Source organism: Notechis scutatus, chromosome 1 (genome assembly GCF_049901735.1).
Source record: "Notechis scutatus isolate UNSWTSFEM ecotype Mainland chromosome 1, rNotScu1.2, whole genome shotgun sequence".
Lineage (NCBI taxonomy): Eukaryota > Metazoa > Chordata > Lepidosauria > Squamata > Elapidae > Notechis > Notechis scutatus.
Window position 1 is genome coordinate 300,359,869 of NC_142009.1, and position 24,863 is coordinate 300,384,731.

Consider the following 24,863-nt stretch of genomic DNA (forward strand, 5'->3'; position numbering starts at 1 on the left):
GTTTCAGAAAATGGCTGGACAAAACTAAAGGGATGGCAAGCCATGCCATTTCAGAATTTAAAAAGAAATCGCATAAAATGTTTCTTGATGATTAACAAGCATGACAAAATTGTAGCTATTACTTTTTAAAAGTAAATATATTTAAATCTGCAAAAAACCTATATTGCAGGAAATATAGGCCAGATTATGAACTGATTGCTATTTATAAAAAGCTGGTTTATTTGTAGTTGATATATTTTGTCATTTATACATATACCCAAGTAATCAGTGGGCAAGCACTATTTGCAACTGGTTTCAACCTTTTTACTGTTTTGTTGATTTAGATTGGAAGCAGGAATTTTGGGGAAACCAAAAAAAGGAGTAGTTCTTAAAATAAATTTGACCTCAGTGATATAAGCAAATACAGAGTTCCTGAAATAATGTAACCCTTGTTAAAAATACAGAAGATCCTGATGCCACATGATCTTATATTTGTTTTCAGAAAATGGGAGTTTACTGTAAATTTGTACACTATATATTCAAGAAGTAATAAACTAAATCGAAAGATAACTAAGATAACCATTTTATTCTCCGTCTTCCGAATATCAAAACAAAATATATTTGTTTTGGAATGGAAAATGAAGTCAAAATCTCTCTACTTATGCTTTCATTAAAAAAAATTAAGAGTTTTATAGAGAGGGACTCTGTCCTCAAATGCAAGGCAGCATTTTAAAAGAATGGAGTCAATTAAAATTAACTAAAATCAACTAAGAGAGACAGCATGCCACTTAAAAGTGTTCAATTTTGATGAGAGATCTAAGTTCAAGTCCTTGCTCAGCCATAGGGGTCTGGGTTTCTTTCACGCAACATACCTAAGAAGATTTTGGCAGGGATCTGTTCTCTGAGCTTGCTATTTAGCTCTTGGGATGTTTTGTTACCAAACTAGGTAACATCTTCAGTGGGATTTTTGGGTGAAGTAGATTGGCCTTGTGACAAGACCAAGTGACCACCCAGGACCTATATAAATGAACAAGACATTTCATCCAGAAATCCTGCTGAAGATGTTATCTAGTTTCATAACAAAACATCCAGAAGGTAAACAATAACCTCTGAGAACAAACACGTGCCAAAACCTACAACCCGGGGTACAAATGTGATTTTTTTTTTTTGGCTTGGCAACTTAGCAATGGAACTGCCAATCCCAAATGTGTTTGGTAAGCAAGGATTACCTGTATTGTCCTAAAATACAAGCATATTTTAGGAATCTCTCAATGATTTTCAAAGCTGCTGTGGTCTCCTTGGAGGGAGATGTGAATAAATAGTTAATATTCCTTGCTTTGTGATATATGAAGCAGGAAGCTCTTACTTTCTGGAATGTGAAGATTTGACATAAGACTACCTAAATGTTGGGCTAGGGTTGAGATAAGGGGTAGCATCATTAATGAAGGAACATAGGCATCACTAGTCTAATTTGTGCCCATGCAAATTGCATGCAATGTTCATCTTCCAATCTAGCTTCAGCATGTAAGTTGAATAAATAAGGGGAAAGTACACAGCCTTGTCATGCTCTTCTGGCAATCTGGAACCAGTCTTTCAGTTTTCATGTTTTGACCATACCATAGCTTCCTTACCTATATGTAAGTTATCTCATGAGGACAAGAAGATGATTGTCATTGAGTAGATAAAATTAGGAAGAAATCAATTTAGCAATAACACAGTCCTGTGCTTGCCATCAATCATTGCTCACAACTATCCATGGTATGGATAGTAAATCACTGGAAGCAACAACATGCATGTCTTATTCCCTGGTGGATTGTTGGAGAAGTGTGTTATTAGGATAAACAGCAAATATATATAAACTGAGCAGCTAACACATCTAAAAAACAAGACAAGACAATTTTCTAAAGCACAATACTTGGGCATTGAAATTTTATGTGAAGTTTTAACCTAAATAATAAGCCTTCTAAACTGAAGAAATGAGGAAACTGGATATAAATCATACTTGAAACCTGCGCTTTTACAGAAAAATTGTTGTATTTTGATGACTAGGATCCTAAGTGCATTCAAATAAAATCTGTATAACAGTTTTTTAATTGGGATATTAGTCTAGTATGCAGTAAGGCAATGATAACTATTTCCTCTCTAGAATAACTTACTTTCTTACCAAGAATGAATTCTCATAAAAATGTCATAAGCCCAGAATAATGAGCAACATTAAAACTGGTATTCCAAAGGGAATCATTTTTAAAAAATACCACTAATGCTGTAGTCCTTAATTTTTATTTTTTTTTATTTTCAAAATTCAAATGTGTTAGTATGACTGTACTCGATAACCATTTTAAATTGAATTTAAACATACCAGTATGTTCCGAGTTAAGAAATTTCAAAATCTCTTTGGAATACTAATTTCATATTTATAGATTACTTAAAAAGTATTTTTCTGGTAAAAAAAATCAACCTATTTCCCTGAATTGTTTCAAGACAGTTGATGATGTAAAGTTTAATATAAAATATTTAGTCACAAAATAGTATTGCTTTTATATGCACATAGTGGCAAGATTAATTTGCTCTTTTTCAATAAAAACTATACCATCTCCCATAAAATTCTAAACACATTAGGAAATGTGATGTAGAACAGAATTACACATATGAAAGAGGTACCAGCACAACAGTGAGATTATATTACATCAAAAAATTTTAATGGTCCCAAATATATACTCAACAACCAAGCATACACTCGGGGCAAAATAAAAATAAAATTATGACATAAAAGTGACATCTAGAATTCCATTCAATCTTTTAATTAAGGGACAGATATATCCCTCATCTCCAAACAAAAATCTGCAGTTTAAAGGGCAAAAGGGAACAGATTAAAAAAAGAGGAAACATGTTGAGCCCTCCCCAAAAAGTTTTTTTTTTAAATCTGCTGAAGTTTGACTAAAATGTTCAGAATGTGTGGTTTTAAAGGCAGGTCTCTTTATATAAAGAAGCTGCTGGCATTCTTAGCTAATGAAGAATGGCAGAAAAGCCTTTTCTTCAAAATCTCGTACATGGTCCAATAAATCATAATCTGATTGTAACAACTGAACAGCCAATCCAGAATTCCACCATCAAAACTCCTGCCCTGTTGGTGTTGTATTTTCCATTTCCTTCCCTGAGAAAAGGGCAAATGTGTGGTCCAAGCTGGAGAGGTCAAAGGCATGTTTTTTCCATAAAGCATAGTCTTTCCTCTTCTGCTCCGCCAAATTGGCACTGATTAGCAGAAATCTGTTTTAAAGTTGATCTGTGTTATACACAGTAATTCATTAGAGTTTATTATTTTTATAATATGGACTTCCCACTCTGGAAACCCGGAAACATAGTTTATATCATAATCCATACTGGTCTTCATACTTGTCATTATGAAGACTCTAACTTTGTTTTCTGTGTCAAAGGGAGAGTTTCTTCATCCTCTTCCTCATCGTCATCAGGATAGTCTACTAGCCCAACTAGTCCTCTCTGAAAAAATGAAAAACCATTTGTAAATGGAACTGAGTTTCATTCATAAATTTTTACCAATTAAACTGTTTCATGTAGAACTATAGTACTTTGAAAAACTTGTAAAACACAATATTTACAATATTTAATTACAATATTTATATTTAAATTATAATATTTATATTTAAAGTTTACAGTATTTAAATGAGAAATTATGAACATACTGAATCACCACCAAGTATTATTAATACAGAAACTCTGTAAATGGCTTTATTATTATTACAACTAAGAAATGTTTAGGTGATTTGTAAAGAATTAAGTTGCCTGAAATTTAAAGATTATGAATTGTTACCCTACTGCATGTTCTGTCTAATCTGAGTTTATATCTTAAAACATGCAATGATGTCTCTAGCATTCATGTAAGGCAAACTCAGAATATTTATTTCTTAGGTTTTTGTCTTGCCTTTTATTACTAAATGAATGCTGTTCATAACATGTCCTAAAAACTATGACAAATATATATATATATACATACATACATACATATATGTTTTCTTAAGTTTTCGCGGGTACTTACATGTATGGCATTCAGCTTTGTTCGGGTATTTTCCCACGTCGCTGTAGTTGTGCTTTTAAAGTTGTAGCGACGTTTCGGCAGAATCTCATCTGCCATCATCAGGCTTCACTCACAGATGAACACTATACAGAAGCCTGATGATGGCAGATGAGATTCTGCCAAACGTCGCTACAACTTTAAAAGCACAACTACAATGACGTGGAAAATACCGAACAAAGTTGAATGCCATATATATGTTGGACATGATGTATATATATATATATATATATATATATATATATATATATATATATATATATATATATATATATATATATATTAATTACATCATGTCCGACTTTATTGCATTCTAGTACTTGGAATAACAACCAGCTCGTTATGACTTTCTAGAGGTTCAAGAGGTCGAGAGGCTTGCTGGATCTCAGGGGAAGGGAACCCAGGGTAGGGAACCTGTGGAAAAGGTGTGATTCCTAAGTCTCACAAGATGGCAACATTCAAGGGAAGAAATGTGGAGTATATGTGCTCGTATCTGATTTGACTGGATGGGCAGATACACTTCAGTGAAACTGTTAGTCTCCAAGAACAAAGGAATAAATGCCAAAACCAATGGAGACGTACAGTTCAAATTACAAAGCAAGCCAGTTTATCTTGAGAGAATGGAGGGGTCACTCTAGATCTATTGAACAGGAAAAATCACATTAGCCCTAACTTTTATGGAAGACTTTCATAATTTCAACAGGAAAATACATTGCTCTTGTTGAACTGCAAATAAGACTGATTCAACCAAAGGGTTAAGACTACTGTCAGGAAACCAGTTTTCCATGAAAGCAGCTAATGATCTATCTACTGATATGAAGTGTCTGAAATGTTTTGTCAAATATTTTATATGAAAGGCACATTTGAGTGCCCACCCATAGACGCCAGCTTATCGTTGCATCTCTCACATTCCTGAAAAGGTTTAATAGCTATTGGGGGAAATAGCTTTGGGAAAGCTAATGATTTGCAATTCGATTTAATGCTCCCCAATAAAACTTCATCATTCTTTAAGTGCTTTATTGTAGATTAGGATATAAGGGAAGGCCAAAGCAAAGGTGAAGCAATTTATCTCAAGAGAAGTATAGAACAGTCTCAATATCTTTGATAATTTGGAGACTGAAGAACTGAGAGGAGAAAGTATAATTGGAGAGCAGTTTTCACCTAGCATCCTCAGGTGAAATTCTCCATAGTGAATCCTCTGTAAGTTTTCTAAAAGTATGCATTTTACCCATCATATTAAGGAACTCAGAAAGCCCTGACCCCAATCTCTTAATCATTACGAGATTAATTTCTATCAATTATTCCAGCAGTCCCCAATCTTTCTGGCTTGATGGACTGGTGGTGGTAGTGGAGTGGGGGGAGGGGAAGGTTTCATGCACACGTGCCACTTTCATAAATACAGCTTCACGCTTATGTGCTTGCCCACCACTTCTGCAGCCTGGTTCTCAATGGGCTGCGGCCCATCACTGGGTCACGGACCAGGAATTGGAGACTCCTGAATTATTCTTTACATTTCCAACATGATTAATAAAAAGCAATAAAGGGGAACCAGACACAAAGTAAGAATAATTATTTTAAAGGAGATAATTATGAAGTAGATACAAAACTTGAAAAAGAAACATAAACTCTGTTCAAATAAATAACAATTTTATTTGCACAATAAAGCATGTGGATTGATTGAATGATATGGAAAATATAATACTGATATAAATATACATATAATATGTGATCAGATTAAATGAAAAGAAGTACCTTTGTAGTTATAGCTGCCATCTGAGATGTGCTTTTAGAAACTGATCCAGGAGATCCTGGTGATCCAGGAGATCCTGGTGATCCAGGAGACCCAGGCAAATTACTTGCTGATGACTGGCTGGTGAGGTTAGTCTTCGTACCACTTGAGAAGGAAAGTTTAAAACTTGGACTCTGGCGACCAGAAATGTTAGTTTTCAGAAGGACCTCCTTTTCTTCACTTTCTTTAACTAGAATGTAAAACAAGTACTGCTGTGACAAGTTGGACTATTAAGTAAATAGGATAAAGATATAACCTGATCACATTAGTGAAGTACCTTTGCTTATTTTAATGACATTTTATCACCACCTTTCCCCCAGATGGAAAGGACATTAGTTGTTACCTATACCTACGCACTATTACATACATTATGTGGTTGTGAGTAGGTAGAAGTAACAACTAATGCAGAAATACAAATCTACCAAGTAGGTAACAATATTCTTCAGTGGAATGGCTTGCCTAGCAATTTTTTACATTGTTTTACAGTACTAGATGAAGATTTTTAAATTTTCCAAAACTTTTTAAATCTGAGAACTTTAACTGATTAAAATTTAGCTCTGCTGAAAACTTTTAATTATTCTTTTACCTGTTTTATGAAGTACTGCTGACTGATATGTTTTGCATTACTTTCATTTATTACAAATTTATATTGTATTCATTGTTGAAAGTGACTCACAAACGAATTGCTGAATAGATACAATAGTTATTCTGTCTATAGATAATACCTATTTATTTGTTAGATTGATAACATCAATATCTATTTACCGTGTTCCTCCAACAATACACCCCCCCATAGGAAGGCCCAGCATGTTTTCTAGGCATGAGGTGAAATTAAGCCCCTCCCCCCCAAATTTAGGCCTATTTAAAACATGCAAAATGGGGGGAAGGGCAGGGGGAACTTGCCGTTAGGAGCGGCCCGTGGGCATCCATGCCTTGCCACCAGCTGCTCCTAACGGCCGATCGTTGTGGAGTGTAGAGAGCTCCCTACCCCTGCCAGACCCAGGTATGGTGCTACCTGCAGGCTGGGTCAGCGGGCGGGTGGTGGCGGCGTGGATGTCGGCCTTGGCAGGGCGCTTTGCACCACTGCCGCTTCCTCTGCCGCCCTTCTGCTTTCACTTTCCCTTCTGCCCTCGCCCTGGCTTATGCCGCGTTCGGACTGCAGCCATTGGGCAAGACGTAGAGGCCGGAGTCCCTGCTGGACATCACGGTGTGACAATAGCGGAGAAGTGGCCCTTCCAGAGGGTGGAGGAACGGTTCACACGCATTCCTCCACCGGCAGCTTTTCAGCCGCTTTTTGGGTGGGGGAGCCACCTCCGTAGCTTCCATGGTTCCCGCTGGCGGTGGCACCTCTCTCACCAGCGCCGTCTCCAACAGCGGCAGCAGCGGCGGGACTGGAGACGGCGCTGGCGAGAGAGGCACCACCACCGGCAGGAACTGTGGAAGCTACAGAGCTGGCTCCCCTGCCCGAGAAGTGGCTGAAATGCTGCTGGCGGAGGAATGCGCTCGAACTGTTCCTCCACCCGCTGGAAGGGCCACTTCTCCACTACCGCCACGCTACACTGTCCAGCAGGGACTCTGGCCTCTGTGTCTTGCCCAATAGTGGCGGAGGAAGCGGCATCGATGCAAAGTGTCCTGCCGCCACTGAGGCCGACATCCATACCACCGCCTGCCTGTTGATCCGGCCTGCAGCCAGCACCATACCCGGGTCTGCAGCAAAGGCATTTGGCGGAGGTAGGGAATTCTCCACGCTCCGCCATGATTGGCCATTAGGAGCAGCTGGTGGTGAGGCGTGGCTGCCCACGGAGCGCTCTAGGCGAGGGTGTGCGGGGGGGATTAAGTCACCCCCGAAAAGATGGCCTAGCTGTTTTTTCGAGGGTCAAAAGAAAATAAGGCCGGGAGGGCAGAGCTGGCGTCGTGATGACACGGCATGCGATCTTGGAGGTCTGAGATTGCTGCCGATATCTTTGCTCCTGGACGGTCCTATCAGATCTAAACCGTCCCGAAGAGACGGTGAAAGTGAAGAGCGCATCCTGTCGATCCCAGGGATACCGCAAAGTCCCTGGTAGATCCAGGAGAAGCTCTTCTTGCCAGCGGCAAAGAGGCAGCCATTAAAGCTGCTGAAGTTGGGACAGCTCCGAAATGGAAGAGAGCAGAAAGAGAGAGTGTGCCGGTTTGGTGAGAACTTTTTTTTTTAATTTTAAGACCTGAAAGGACACCCTAAGGAAAAGAAAGAATCTGTAAAAGTTTTGACAGAAGTGATTAAGCGGCGATTTTAAACAGGAATGTCAAAGTAATGTTTTGTTTTGTTTTTTCTCATTGCTGGATTTTCTATATATGATCTTGTATTTTGAAACTGGACTGGTTTTTTCGTTTATATCTACTTTTTTCTTCTCCTTTTTGATTTTGTAATATTTTAGGCTAGAGGCTCCCTTTAGTTATTTCATTTTTTTAAAATATCTTTTCTTTTTTTATTAATTCTTATTATATCCTGCTCGGAAAAGGAGGAGGAAAGTGAGAGCAAAGAAACTTTGTAACACTGCCAACTAGAGGCTTGAAAATATTTTATTTCCCTGTGACCAGACAAAGCTGAGAAAGAAAGAACTGAGACTCTTTTTCAAGGACATTGCTATTTGATAAGATAGAGAGAAGAGCATGGGAGAGTATTATTGCAGGTGCTCTTCTGGGTTTCTATCAACAGCTGGAGTCTGGTGTTGAAACGTAGGGGAGAAAAAAGGTGATAAGTTTTTGGAGAAGAGAGTTATAATAAGAGCCTTGGATAATCAAACAAAGTGCAGTATGCCCTTTTTACTTTTCCTAAGTTGTGCTATCCCTCCTCACCAGCTTTATTGTATTTTTTTTAATCTTTTTTTTTGTAATAACTATTTGGGTTTTTGGCTTTGTTGGAGCTTGTCTTTGTTTTTCTTTTCTTTTTTTTTTTGGAAGTCCAATCTCTACATTTGCTTTTTATTTTAAAGGGAAAGCCTTAAAAGCCTTTTTTTTCCTTTCCTGGTATTTTTTTTTTCATCTACCTTTCTGGTTTATTTTTATGCACTTTTTTTCTATTTGAGACCTTTCAATTGGATTAAGGTGTTGAAGAACCTGAAGAATTTTTCCTTTTCCTTTTTTTTCCTTAAGTCTTTTTCTTTATCTAACTATTGATTGGATTAAGGTATACAAGAACCTGAAGAAATTTTGTCCTCCCTTTTTTTTCTTTTTCTTTTTGTTATTATTATTATTGGGCTTCTTTTTTCTACTATTTTTATTTTGAACTATAATTGGTTACTTCACAATTGGATTAAGGTTTAGAAGAACCTGAAGATTTTGAATTGAGTAGGAAATTTATAGCTCCTGGTTCTTCAACTTCTACTTCTTCCTCTCCACCATCTGGAGGACAACGTTCAATACAGACAATGTTAAAGCAAGAAAAAGAACAAGAAAAAGTGACTCTGCAGATGATTATGCAAGGAATTCAAAATATTCAAGCAAGATCAGAGAATATTGAAAAGAGAATAGAGAACATTGAACAAAGAACAGAGAACACTGAACAAAGAACAGGGAAAACCGATGAAAAAGTGGAGAACATCCAACAAATGATGTTGAAGTATGATGAGAGATTCCAAAAAATTGAAGAAGATAAACAAAGAGACAAGAAGATTGGAGATATTGATAATAGATTAATGGTGGTTGAACAAGATAAAAGTGGTATGTTGAGATGGGAGATGGATAGATCAGAATTCTATCTTAGATTCCAAAACGTAGAGGAAGAAAAAGGACAAAACCTAGCTGAGATAATGATAGAAATACTGGCTGAAGCTTTGGAAATAACTCAAGGGAAGATGATGGATGGAATAGATGAGGTTTATTGAGTTTTCACAAGATATGCGATGAGAAATAGCTTACCAAGAGAAGTTCACATTAGATTTACAAAGAAAGCCATTAAAACGCAAATATTGCAAGTGGCAAAAGAGAAAACATTGAAATACAAAGACAAGGAGATTGTGGTCTTGAAACAAATACCCAGAAGAGTGAGAGAGATGAGAAGAGAATACCGATTCCTGACTAAAATGCTACTTAAAAAAGAGGTGAATTATAGATGGCTGATTCCAGAAGGTTTAATGTTCACATGGCAAGAACAGAGACATAGAATTGACTCAATTGAGAAAGCAGAATTATTTTATACAGAATTTTTTGGAAGGAAAGAGGAAGAGGCAGAAAAAGAGATCTCACTAATTGAATTCCAAGAGGACTGCCAAATGGCATCTGAAAAAGAAGAAGGCACAGTAGGTGGAAAGGTGAAAGCCAAAGAACAACGTGAACTAAGATCTACGAGAGCTGCTAAACTTAACTATAAAATATAATCATGGAAGAGAAAAAATTGATTACAATTAATATAAATTTTAACTCAGCCGTTAAAAGAAGGAAAACCTTTCATAAATTAGAGAAATTAAAATTTGATATAATTTGTCTACAAGAAGTACATATTAAAAAACAATATGAACAATTGTTGGTACAGCCAAAATTAGGGAAAATATTTATTTCCCTGACCCAATGTAAGAAAAGAGGAGTGGCTTTATATATTAAAGAGTCCACCCCAGCAAAATTGATCTATACCGATGATGATGGAAGAATACTAATGGTGGAAATAATGGACAATAATATGAAAACACTCCTGATTGCAATTTATGCTCTGAATGACAAACAAGAAGAATTCTACAAAAAATTACATACGAAAATAATTGAACTGGACTATGCTAATATAGTTATGATGGGAGATTTTAATGGAATTGTAGACTATAAATTGGACTATACAGCACAGAAAACAATAAAGCAAAACAGACTCTCCCTAAATCTTTTTTTTAAATGTTTTTTAAAAATAAACTTAAAAGATACATGGAGAGAAAGAAATGCTAAAACTAAACAATACACCTTCTATTCAAATAGACACTTATCATGGTCCAGAATAGATATGATATGGATGTCAACAGAATTAATATCTGACATTCAAGAAATAAATATTGAAACAAGTACTTGGGCAGATCACAATCCAATGACAATTAAATAGAAAGGGGAAAAAAGTAGATCTAGATGGACGTTAAATAATACTATTTTAAAGGAAAAAGACTTCACACAGTGGATGGAGAAAGAATTGGCTTTTTTCTTTAGAGAAAACAAAAAAGAAGATACATCAATTCAGAATGTATAGGATACAATGAAGGCATATGTTGGAGGCTTGATAACAGACTATACAAGGAAAAGGAATACTATGAAAAGGCTAGCCTCTAAGGCCCTAGAGGATGAGCATAAAAGACTTGAAAAAGAGCTACAGAAAATGCCACAGAAAAAGGATATCAATGGATATAATTAAACACAAAATGGGTCAAATAGAAAAAGAAGCAGCACAGAAAATTAGAGGTGCTAAACCGAACTACTTTGAAGACGCAAATAAACCAGGTAGATGGTTAGCATACAAATTGAGAAACAAGAAAGAATCAAGGAAAATATTGCAATTAATAGATGACCAAGGCCAAGTTTGCCATGGTAGCAAAGAGAAGAAGGAAATCATTCGAGACTTCTATGGGAAATTATATATGAAAGAGAATATTGATGAGGAAAGAGTTAACAGAATGCTAATTTACCTCAGATACCTAAAGAGACTGAAAAAGTGTTAGAAAGCAATATAACGATGATGGAGTTAACTGAAGCACTCAAGAAGCAAAATAATGGAAAGGCACCAGGTCCAGATGGACTTCCGGCAGAATTTTATAAAACATTACAAGAATCGTTGAATCTTCCATTGTTAGAAGTTATGAATGAAGTTATGTTAAAGAAAAAGATACCTAAATCATGGTCAGAAGCCTATATTACACTTATTCCAAAAGAGGAGGCCGACCCATTACAAATTAAGAACTATAGACCCATTTCTCTACTAAATGCAGATTATAAAATCTTTGCTTCAATATTGGCAGAAAGACTTAAAAAATATTTAAATAATTTTATCCATCCTGATCAAAATGGATTTCTGCCAAAGAGACAAATTAAAGACAATATGAGAGTAATCTTGGATACTTTGGAATACTATGAGGCACACCCTGAAAAACAAATGGCTCTGATATTTTTAGATGCACAGAAGGCATTTGATAATGTGAATTGGCGATTCATGTTATTACTGTTGGAACAGATGGGTTTTGCTAGAAAATTTATTCAAGCAATAGAAGCTATATACTATAAGCAAACGGCAAAGGTAATGATAGAGGGAGAACTGACAGACTCTATTAATATAAGAAAAGGGACAAGACAAGGGTGCCCACTATCACCTTTGTTGTTTGTGTTAATTTTGGAAGTGTTAAACAGAAATATTAGAGATGAAAAGAATATAAAAGGAATGAAAATAAAAAAGGAAGAATTTAAGCTGCAAGCATTTGCGGATGATCTGTTTTCATCTTAGAAGTCCCTTTAGAAACAGCATCAAAATTGATAGAAAAGATAGAGACATATGGAAAGGTGGCTGGTTTGAAAATAAATAAAGATAAGACTAAGATCTTGACAAAGAATATGCTATTAAGACAAAAGGAAGAACTATTGAAAATTCAGGTCACGAATAAGATCAAGTACTTGGGGATATATTTGACAGCAAGATGTAGTACATTAAAAGAGAATAATTATATTAAACTTAAACAGCAGATAGCGCTAGATTTGGCGAAATGGGAAAACTTACAACTGTCACTAATAGGGAGAATTTCAACAATCAAGATGAATATATTACCCAGAATTTTATATTTGTTTCAAACAATTCCAATTAGGCTTGGAAAAGACTACTTTGAAGATTTAAATAAAATTGTGTTGAAATATATATGGCAAGGTAAGAAAGCGAGAATAAAGTTAAAACTTTTGCAAGATGCTAGAATTAGAGGAGGATTTGGTTTGCCTAATTGGGAGTTGTACTACCAAGCTACAAATTTGATGTGGGTTAAGGAATGGATAACACTAAGAAATACTAGATTGTTGACATTAGAAGGACATGATTTGTTGTTGGGGTGGCATGCTTTTTTATGGTACAAAGGAACTAAAACACAGGGGTATTTTAGAAGACATTATATACGGGAGTCTCTGTGGTTAAACTGGGAGAAGATTAAAAGACAATGTTATTTGAAAATTCCAGTCTGGTTATCGATTATTGAAGCATTTTCGTATCCTACAATATACAAAAAGGAACAAACAGATATGGTGAAATATTGAATGAAAAGGGTGAACTTAAATCTATGCAAAAACTAGAGGAACAAGGTATAAAGATGAATTGGTTTTCATATGCGCAAATACATTCAAGGTATGATAAAGATTCTAAAACAGAGGTTTCTATGATAAACTGACTGACTTAGATAAGATTTTGACAGGTACTGATGAAAAGGTGATTAAAAACTGTATGGATATTTATTAGAAATTAAATTAGAAGAACAAGTTAAAGAAACTATGATTGCTTGGGGGAAGAATTTTGGATATGGGATTGATTTAGAGAAATGGCAAAAATTGTGGTCTCAAAATTATAAAATGACAATGTCAACAGCATATAAAGAAAATTTGTATAAGATGTTTTACAGGTGGCATTTTCCCCCGACAAGAATAGCAAGAATGTTCAAGAATAAATCTGAAAAATGTTGGAAATGTCATCAGACACCTGGCTCATATTACCATATGCGATGGACTTGTGCGGATGCTAAAAAATACTGGACTAAAATCCACATGTGGTTGGAAAAAATGAAAAAAAAAAACATATAAACTTGAAACCAGAGATATTTTTATTGGGAATTTTACCTGAAATATATAGTAAAGACTTGAAATACCTGATTGTAAATGTATTAACAGCGGCTAGGATTGTATTTGCTAAAAACTGGAAAAATGAGAAAATACCATCACAGGAGGAAATCATTAAGAAAATATTGGAATGTGCTGAAATGAGTAGATTGACGTTTGAAATTAGAGAACAAGAGGATAAACAATTTTATAAAATTTGGGATCTTTTCTATCAATGGTTAGACAATAAAATACAGTAATGAAATATGTAGACTTTTAGAAAATAATAAATATATAAAGATGTACTTCTTTCTTATTATATCTACAAAATGATTTTAGGATAGATTTGGGATGATAATATGAACTGTTATAAAATAAACTAAGTAAATGATGGTTATATGGTAAAACATGAATGAATAAAAGTATAGTCAAATGATTGATAATGATACTAAGGTATTTAATTTTTGATTGACAATATGAGATTATATGTAATGTAATTGTAATTGAAGACTATAAAATGGAAGCCCAAAACAATTTGTAAACCAACCAGCACACTGTATGTACACCTATGGAAGATAGCTTGATGTTTTTATGTTTTGTTTGTTTATGTTTGTTTTTAAAAACCAATAAAATTTAAAAAAAGAAAAGAAAATAAGGCCCAGCCTTTTTTTCCTGAGAAACACAGTATTATCCAAAAACAATCAGATAAACTTAATTCAGACAAGTTTTTCTTGCTTTTATGATTGCTATTATAAACAGATCTAAAAATAATAGCAAATCCAAGTTGGCATTAGATAACAGCTAAATCTTGACAATAATAGTATAACAGAATAGCAGAGTTGGAAGGGTCCTTGGAGTTCTAACCCAATCCCCTGCTTAAGCAGAAATCTATACCATTTCAGACAAATGGTTGTCCAATTTCTTAAAAATCTCCAGTGTTGGAGTAGCCTTTCTGGAGGCAAGTCATCCCACTAATTAATTGTTTTAACTGTCAATAAATTTCTCCTTACTTCTAGGTTGGTTCTCTCCTTGATTAGTTTCCATACATTACTTCCAAGAGACAGTGGAGGACAAGGGGGCCTGGCATGCTATGAACCATGAAGAATCGGAAACAACTTAGCAACTGAACAATGGAAGTTAATTGTTGCTGGTTGTGGAATTCTATAATTTGAATCCTCAAATTACAAAGTTTGAAAAGCACTGCTCTGGAACATAACTACCCTGTCGGATTTTGTGAAATGAGTTGAAATAACGGGAGACAGATGGTCCTCCAAATGATCTAAAGGCTCTTCTAACTTCTGAACATCTCCTTGCAGCTTTACCTGCTCTTTGCTATCTCATGATGGCCAGGGGGATTAGTGATGGAGATAAGGCTGGCAACTAGTAACATATTCCCCCAAGTTACTTACATTTTTTTCTTTCCATAAATTTACTTATAGGATCCATATCTTCATCGTTTTTAGTTTTATCCGCGGGTGGCACAACTACTTCTCCATCTTCCATATCATCTTCATCAGTGTTAAACCACATTTCTTCTTCATCTTCCAAGGTCCTTGCATCCCTTCTGTATCTATGGTTTCTTAAGATGGATCGCATGCTATAAAAAGATATTTTTGTAATGAGGTTATAAGTACACTGCTAAGAATGAGTATCATGCTGAATCTTAATTCTCTAATATTTCTAGAACACACTTAATCAACTACTTTAATATTTTCCCAATAAACTAACTCCAGATTGCAGACATTAATGAAAAAGAGAAGGTGCACATGTTAATGTGACACATCATTTCTGACCTAGTTACTTAGTCATTGCACAAACATATGGTTATTCAAAAATAAAGCACTTCAGCTATATTTTCAACGTGTTACTTTTTTATATGTATTTAACATTTTGTTAAGAACAGTCTCCTAAATCAGTAAACCTAATTGTGATCAGATTAACATATTAGTTTCAGGCATTACATAAACCAGGGGTGTCAAACTGGTGGCCCCTGGCCTGGATGAATCATGCATAGGCCACACTCACCTCAGCTCCATGAATGGGGAAAATGTCATGAAATGTCACATGACAGCAACATGATGCTGCGAGTTTGACACCCATCACATAAACCAACTCCTAGCAGCCTCAAGGAAGTATCTACTACTCAAAGTCAGATCTGGGAATTCAGAGGCATTTTTCATGCAACTTAAGTCAGCGAATAGATTGTGCTTAAATTTCATCAATTTTTCACTTTCTCACAGATTTCTACTACATTATCTACATTATTTGAATGACTGAAGAGGATCTGCCAAATGAATGGTATATATACAAATTTTGCCTGTAATATGCATCTAGTACCCTATAGCATCATACTGGTAGTGAGTTATATAATAGTTTTGTTCCTGGCAATGAATAATATAAATTGATGTTGCAACATTCATATAGAAAATTTATTTTGTTCAAATGTATGGATATGTTTATTTTCTGTACAATCCTTTTTTTAAAACTTAAAACATATCTCCAAAATAGTGCATCTATTACACCACTCTCATTCTTGCTGTTTCAAAATAAACAATCATTCAACTGTCCATAGAAAAGACATTTCAATAACCGTACTATGAATCTTGTTCTATTTTTCAGTAAATTTTCAACAGGCAAAGATGATGATGATGATAATAATAATAATAATAATAATAATAATAATAATAATAATAATAATAATAATGCATTAACCTGTCAAGTTTGGGATTATCTTGTCTTTCTCTTTGTTGTTCGTAACGTAATTTCAAACCTTTCAAAGTCTGTACATAATCTACATCTTCTAGTGCCTTCCAATAATTCTCAATTACATGAGCTGTTAAGGATTTTATGTCTTCCTGGAAAACAAAGTTATTTTAATCCATTTAAAACATTAAAAACTATACAACTTTGCTCAAAACCATATAATAGAGCATATCTGATCTGTTAATAAGTCAGGTAGTCTTTCACGCATATAATAAGCCACATAAATATAATTATCACTGCAAAAAACACCTGGTCTACTGCACTGAAGAGGAATAGTTGTAAACTGTCCATCTATCATAGTATGTTTTTACTTGGTCATTTAATCTTAGCATTCTGTAATTCTTTCAAGCAGAACGAATTGAAAAAAGAAATTTAAAACAAATTATTTGAAAGAATCCGTCATACTACATTTGAATGTCATGGCAACATAAAGTGCTATTTGCGGAGGCAGAAAGGAGCCTATGGCTCCAATTCATTTTTATAAGTGGTTAGCCAATATCTTCTGAGATGGTTTTCAACTTTCTATGCTAGGGCTGAGAGATAATGACTGGTCCAAAACCACTCAACTGAAGTTGTACTTAAGTGAGGGCTAGAACAGAGATCTATCCACTTCTAATTCAGAATCTTTAACTGATATATCCAGAACTGATAATACATGTACTTTTTAAAAAAATGTATAAGCCTCTAACTTAAATACCATTATTTCCTAATGTGTCAGTGATGATCAGAAGAGGAGGTACTAAATCAGAATTATCTTCATTCCGTTTACATTCCATTTACAGGGTAACTTCCAATTTGGCAAAATTAAAATTCATAGAATTACATGGTCTTGTGGTCATTCCATAAGGAAATAAAAGAAAATATACTTTTCAAAGACTTCAGTACTTTTAAAGCAATGTGAGATTAAATTTAGAAAATAATTCAAAAAATACTAGGACCATCATGTAGAATAAATGCAATTTTTATCTGCTTAAGACTGTGTGTGTGGAAAAACAGAATACTAACTAGAAATTGTTGGAAGCAGCACCCAACCCAGATCTCTTGAAGGCAAATGATCCAAATCTATTAATCCCTAGCCCAACACATTATTTTTCTCTGATCCTTGTGTAAAATCAAACAAAGTTCTTTATCTTCTATATTCCTGACTTAATGTTATAGAATCCTATTTTGTGGTAAAAGATTAATCACAATCTTTTGATTCACATAAACTGTGGACTTCCATTTTTACATATTTGTGTATTTCTGAGCCACTGTCTTTATAATAATGATTAATGGACATTTTTCCATAAATCTTACTTCTAGTTAAAAGAGATTGTGAATTTTTTCCTCAAAGAATCCATATAAAGTCTCATAATTTTATCACAATCAATACTATGGGAATATTCATTATTCCTAATCTCCAATATTTCTGACTTTGTGAACTTCTCCCTCCATATGAATACATACAAGACACCTTCACTTAATCTCAAGTATCAACATTCATTCCTCTATAAAAAGAATTACTCACCACTCTAATAAACTCAAACATTTCAATTATAGCAGAGTTCATTAGATTATAGCGGGATCCATTGTTGAGAAATGCTTTGACCACTGGTTCAAACAAAAAACTTTTCATTATATAGCGATTGTAAAATTCATCCTTCAATCCAATTATTTTTCTTTTAAAACGCAGGGCACCTAGTGGAAAAAATACATATTTTCAATAGTGAAAACAGCTATTTTAACTCATCTTGTACAAAAAGTCCTAGGATTATATCATAGACAGGTAACACTGTACCTGCAGACAACTTCCTACTTATTCACAGATATATTTCATTTGACTTTAACATTTTAAGATTCTTTTAATTAAAGAACTGGGCAGCATTTTTATTTACATAAATTCTGTATTAACATTTTTAGAAAATAAAGCATGTTTTTCTGCAGTTCAGTGCTTCTTGGAATTCTACCCCCTATTCTGAATTTTAAAAAAGAAAAAAAAAGCATACTGGAAATTCAGCAGTATGCTTTCTTTACCTTTTTAAAAGTTTGGATACAAGACAAAAATTCCAAAAAAGACTGAACTGCAAAAAATCATGCTTTATTTTCTAAAAATGCTTGTGTATAACCTCATTTATTGTGTCTAGTAAACGTATGTTTTACAACTGGTCATGCTACACTTCCACTAAAACTATAATACTGATGAATAAAAACTGCCCATTCTTTGGTCAAGACATTTGTGATTATTCTTGTTTTGTAGAGTGTGTTGTCAAAAAGTAGTACTGTATATAACAGACATGTAATATTGTGTAAATTGATTTCTAGTTCTACAATGAGAAGTTCTCTATCTCCTTCTATCTGTAGCTCTTATGCTCTGCCAATTCTACACTGAAATATCATCCAACTCTGCAAAGTGGATTTGATGGACTAAATGAAGGGAAGAGCGAATTAATTTTTTTTACAGAAGCTATTTTATCTGTAGATAGAGGACCTTTTCTTAACTTACGTAGCAATATTATATCAAAAAGCAAAGAAGCAAACTCAGTTGAAACTGGAAATACACTAACAAGAGGAACAGCAAAAGTACACAGAACAAAGACAAGCAGTCTTGGGCCTTTCTAGCAATGTTCCATCAGTCTGATCACTATGGTCAATAGTAGAAATCTGCAAATTATATTCCAAAGCATCTCAATATCAAGTTCCCTATCCTTTATACCACTCATAACAATATGAAAAATATGTCATCTATATATAGCACCTGTATAGACCTTTGTTAGGAATACATAGGTAAGCAGTCTATGTAAATAATAGATCTATTCTTTTGAATCTAAGTTTTGATATTGTTTGTCTGTATATTCTCGGAACTCTCACTGTACCCAAATTTTTAATACAAGGTATTTTTGTAATATAACACTTTCTAGTGAATTATTCTGAGGTCCATTCATGATGATTTGTAAATATTTTCCTTCCTCTGCATTAATAAGCTTATATCTAGAAATTAGGGGGAAATAAGGCTATGCAGCACTTTGGATTCAATCTCCAAAAGTGTTTAAGATTATATGAAAACAGTTGGCGACAACACCTGTTTCCCAGGAAATTGTACAGGGAAACCACGTAACTCTAGGAAAAGGTATGCCTCCTTCAAGGTTCCACAGACAGAAACTACATTTGTACTCAGGGGTATCTTTTAGATATGAATTTCTAAGTACCACACAGTACTATTAAAAAAACAACACAAATTATGTTTTATTTCATGTTTTCTGTTTTCATTCAAAATAACAGGCAAATGAAACATCTAAAAAGACTGAATACATAAAGGCAGAGGCCTACACTACATCGTACTTACATAGTGCCAAGAATGCATGCTTTGAGGCCATTAGAACTAGTACTCTTCGAAGAATATCCTTGTTAATTATGTAGTTCTTTATATGGTATGTATGATGCTCTACACAGAAAGTTAATAACTCTAATATCAAGGCCAATAACTGGGCAGTCTGAAAGTCATCTAAAAGCAAAACAAATAATGTATTTGCTGATATACATTTCCATTATTTTCAACAGATGTCCTTTTATAGCTCACAGTTTATTACCTACAAAAGCTAAACATAAACATAAACACGTACTATATTGTACCACTTAATTTTCCTCTCAATTTTTAGGCATGTAAAGCAAATACTTTATGGAATTTAATACCATTAAAAAAGGGAGGAAAACTTTTTTTCCCCTCATCTCTATTTCTTAAGTTCTTTCTTACTGGCAGAGTTATCTTTAGAATAGAGTTAAGATATAAATAAAGAGCTAAATAAACTTCACATTTATAAGCAAGAAATTTGGGCTTGAGTGAAATACATTCAAACGAGCTGTAACATCAAATAACTTTAAAATGGGAACAGATGAGGATGGACTGGTCTATGACCCAAAGCCTAATAGGAATGTAACAGAGTATGAGTTCTTCCTTATATGCAATCATCACTTTTTAATTTTATGGTTCAGAAACAACAGTAGAAAAAGCCTCCTGAAGGCTCACCTTTGCTAGGCTTTTCCTCTGTAGTATTGGCCAATAATGGTGCAGTGAGAACATGCATACAGTGTTTATAAAAGAATCCCAAGAATTCTGTCTTTTCTGTTTTCTATAGAATAAAAAGAAACCAATTTTTATTTAGGGCATACTATTCCTTTAATATTTTAACAGAAAAAACATAACGTAAGAATGTATTTATTTTTTGCTTACATTTGCAGTAGCTAGCATGTTTTCTGGATCCACCAAAGTACGCAATAGGCCCATCAACTGGACTGCTCCTCCAAGTTCTGGATCTGTATCACAAATCATGTGTTCTATGATGAGGTTAATGAGCAAGATATCCTAATCAAAAATATAAAACACCAAAAACATTAAGCATAACTAAAAGATGAAACAGACAAAAGCAATTCCAGTTAAGAAGTCTGAACTTGTGAATCAAACAGAACTGGATTTCTATATCAGCATCCACTAATATTGCACTTTTTCAAAAAAGTAAACTTGTCCCAAGGTAGATATTTTATATTATAAAAAGATTTAGAGAACATCCACAAAGAAAAACAGATAAGGATCCCAATAAGAATTATAATTAATTTTTATTGCTTGATCTATGAAGGCAGCAAAAATATTTATCTAATGTCATTGGCCAATGATCCACAGACGCTTACATTAACTGCACAATTTGACAAGTAATATATTTATAATAGGAAATATGCAGTAAGGGACTGAAATACTTGGTGTAGACAATAGTCACATTTTTGAAAAAGAAGCATTTATCTTCCATCCCCTCAAGAAGCCATCAGTAAATTAGCTATTTTAGACAAGAATATAATATTGTCTGCAAATTTTTCTTTACAGTTAATAATTGTTAATATTAATATATTGATGATACTGTTATCCACTCCTGGTCTGAAAGGAGATATAGTGATACTCTGATTCAGTCCTTAAAGAGTATTAAGAGTGGGATGGCAAAAAGCACATTCAGATTGAAACTAGCAAGACACAATGGCTGTGGATTTCAAGCCAACTGAATTGGAACATAGTCAGCCCTTAATTCTGGACACAATTGTACACCCCCAGATTGAGTTGACTCATAGCATGGGGGTCTTCTTGGACCTCAGCTTCTGCTCAAACAGACAGAACCATGGCTAAAAGGGCTTTTGCACAGACTGCTGGGTTCTCATAGTATATTAAGCTAAAATCAAGAAGTCAAATTACAACTGCAAGACATAAACCAGATCAGTATCAAACCAAACTTGCTAAGACAAGTTTACACAAAAATGAGTATTTTGGTGAATGCACATTGCTGATCTAATTATAAAGTATTGCAACATTTCCATGGGATAACTATTCCCTGCTCCCAAAAAACTAATACTAATTGAAATAATTTAAATTACATGTTCTGGGCAGACTGTATTTTATTTACTAAACAACTTATTAAATGCCACTGTAAATTGAAATGTATTTCATGATCTACCAATTATTATAACTTCTCAATTCGAGCAGTACCACATTATAGCATATAAGTTAACAAAAGTTAACAGTTAACAAAAATATTTTCTGTCTCACAATTCAAGATAAATAGCAAAACTGCCATCTGAAGAAACAGTTTTATCAAAATAATATAGTATATTATTAGTTTTCAAGTGAAAGGCCATTTCAGTATATTCAGCATATTTGTGCAGTTACCTTAGATAATGTAGATTTATATACATGTAAGTGTACAGAAGGTACATGGAGAAAGGATGGACTGCTCAGTCCTTCCAGTGGCAGTTCTTTCTATTTTTTACTTTATGATGTGAGACATCTGTTTTTCACACAACCAGCAATGAAACTAAGGGGGGCTGCTGGAAAGAAAAGGAATAGCTCATCTGTAGTCCCCTATAGATAGTCCTATGACCAGTTGCTTAGTGACTGTTGGAAGTTCAGTGAAGTACTAATATCACTCTATAAAGCCTAAGTAAGACCACACCTAGAATACTAATACTGCAACCAGTTTTGGTCACACTATAAAAAAGATGTTGAGACTCTAGAAAGAGTGCAGAGAAGAGCAACCAAGATGATTAGGGGACCGAAGACTAAAACATATGATGAACAGTTGCAGGAACTGGGCATGGTTAGTCAAGTGAAGAGAAGGACCAGGGAAGACATGAAAAGTGTTCCAATATTTGAGGGGCTGCCACAGAGGGGAGGGGGGCAAGCTATTTTCCAAAGCACCTGAAGGCCAGACAAGGAACAGTGGATGGAAACTGAACAAGAGAAGATTCAACCTGGAAATAAGGAGAAATTTTCTGACAGTGAGAGCAATCAACCAATGGAACAGCTTGCCTTCGGAAATTTTGGGAGCTTCATCACTAGAAGCTTTCAAGAAGAGACTGGACTGCCATCTGTCAGAAATGGTATAGGGTCTCCTGCTTGGGTGGGTGGGATTAGATGATTTACAAGATCCCTTTCAAGTCTGTTAATCAATTAAGTTCCAACAAATGCTAAAAAATGGTATTTATGACCTGGATTCAAAGTTCTGACAGTTGTCCCTCCCACAAGGTTCTGGGATCATATTTTGGGAGCTTGACAATTGGCCTGCATTTATGTCACGTGCACTGCCCCGTAGTCACATGAACATGATTTACAACATTTTTTGCTGGAAGCAAGTATTTACTTCTGGTTTCCAGCAAAAACCAGCCAATTATGGACAATGGGTTTGCTTAATGACTGTGAGTCACTTAAACGAATTAAACAAATTTTATTCAAATTCCTTATTAATGGATGCATCACCAAAGATACTTACATCATCATTCTGCTGAGCTTCTTGCATGACAAATTCTCGTACCATTGATGGGTTATATTCAACTAAATATGAGAATATATCAGTAGCCGCACTACGTACTTGGGCATCATCCATGCCCTGCAAACAAACAAAAACAGACTCTGTAAGGCATAACCTAAAATTCATTTTTCTTTGGTTTAATTCACTTATTTATGATTTCATTTTCTATGTGCTGCCTCAATCTTAAAATATTCTCCACTCTGACAATATTGCAGTTCAAGTTTGTTTCTGTGGTGTTGTGTAAGACTGAAACAAAATGTGTTCCTTGACTAAACTTCAGAGTTTTTTGGGCTTTTCCTCTTTTTTTCTGTTTGCCTGTGTTGCTCTGTTCTCTTTTATTTCTCAGTTGGGTCATGATAGGACAGAATATAAATCACATATATACATTGTATTTCCACCCAAAAATTAAATTTAGCATTATAGAAGGCTGAAAAAAGTTATACAAATTAAGATACCTAGTTTGGAAACTTACTAGTATAACTTCTAGTGCTGGAAGTATGCCCATATTTGACAATGTTTTGAAAAAAGCATCCCGGTTTTGAGGTTGTAATGTTTGAGAAAATGCACAAAATTCTTTAAGGAAATTTACCTGAAACACAGAAAAAAGAACCATGTTTATCAATAAAGAGAATGCAGCAACTGTCTTTTTAATCATTTATAAAAACATTCCTACCAATTCCTGTCTTTTCTCTTCATCTGTAGCTTCATCTGTAAGTTGTGCAAATAGGTCTGTCAAGAATTTTTCATCTTCCTATGAAAATAAAACAGAAATCACACAAATTATGTTCACAAATTTGAATTAAAACTAAATATCTTTAATGTATCTTCCATCATTCCCCTCTAGGAAACAAAGCACCAGGGGCAAATCTGCTAATTTGAAAGGACAAGTACAGTATATAGATGATTGTATGTGCTTAATGTATGTGCTCAATTTAAAAATATTGTACTGTAAAATGAAAAATACTGTAAAATGAAATAAAATTCATTTTGCTTGAAAAATAAATTTCCATTGATTTTAGAACTCAAAGATACTGTCTACAATATTCATGATACATACGCGTTTTCTAAACAAGAGATCACTGAGCATCAGAATCTAAGGAATTGAAACAGTCCTAAGATTTACCATTCAATCATTGAGAATGTTTAAGAAGTGACCAGGATCAATTGTATTTCAAGACGCAAATCATTATATAATATCACCAAGGTTTTTGCAGACACATGAATAGAAATTAGGTCATGCTAAGCAATTGCTCTTCAGTTTCTGTTATTTTTCTGTGTTCAGAGGATGTCTTAAATATTAACTTTTTAACAAACAAAATGCTATTTAATTTTTACTTTAATCAAAATACCTATTTAAAAATATCTAAAGATAATGGTACTTGAACAGTTAGACCTATTTTAACCACTATCTCCCCCCCAAAATGGGCCAGTTTTAAAGGGTAGGAAAAACATTTTTTGAGCATTAAATTATTACTATTTCAGAATGTAATATGGACCATCAAAAGCCAATCCCTAATAAATAAACAAATAAAATTAGAACTTTATATATGAATAGGGTTTATTGGTCTAAGGAAGGAGGACAATGGTCTTTGTTTCTGTTTCATCCTATTTCAGAATGTGACCTTTTATTCTT

The 24,863-nt window shown here is 34.4% G+C and overlaps 1 protein-coding gene across 1 annotated transcript in view; it reads right to left on the bottom strand.

Annotated features, from left to right (window-relative positions):
* Positions 1–2,450: 2,450 nt before the first annotated feature.
* PPP4R3A (protein phosphatase 4 regulatory subunit 3A) overlaps positions 2,451–24,863 on the bottom strand; it is a 36,759-nt gene continuing 14,346 nt past the window's right edge. Inside the window, exons 5-15 of the mRNA XM_026679192.2 lie at positions 23,904–23,981; positions 23,703–23,819; positions 23,192–23,308; positions 20,617–20,748; positions 20,413–20,515; positions 19,732–19,890; positions 17,917–18,086; positions 16,359–16,501; positions 15,056–15,243; positions 5,822–6,048; positions 2,451–3,477 (exon numbers count right to left, since the gene is read on the bottom strand). Of these exons, the coding sequence (XP_026534977.1) occupies positions 3,379–3,477; positions 5,822–6,048; positions 15,056–15,243; positions 16,359–16,501; positions 17,917–18,086; positions 19,732–19,890; positions 20,413–20,515; positions 20,617–20,748; positions 23,192–23,308; positions 23,703–23,819; positions 23,904–23,981 (1,533 nt within the window). The 3' untranslated portion in view covers positions 2,451–3,378. The remainder of the gene's footprint in view (positions 3,478–5,821; positions 6,049–15,055; positions 15,244–16,358; positions 16,502–17,916; positions 18,087–19,731; positions 19,891–20,412; positions 20,516–20,616; positions 20,749–23,191; positions 23,309–23,702; positions 23,820–23,903; positions 23,982–24,863) is intronic.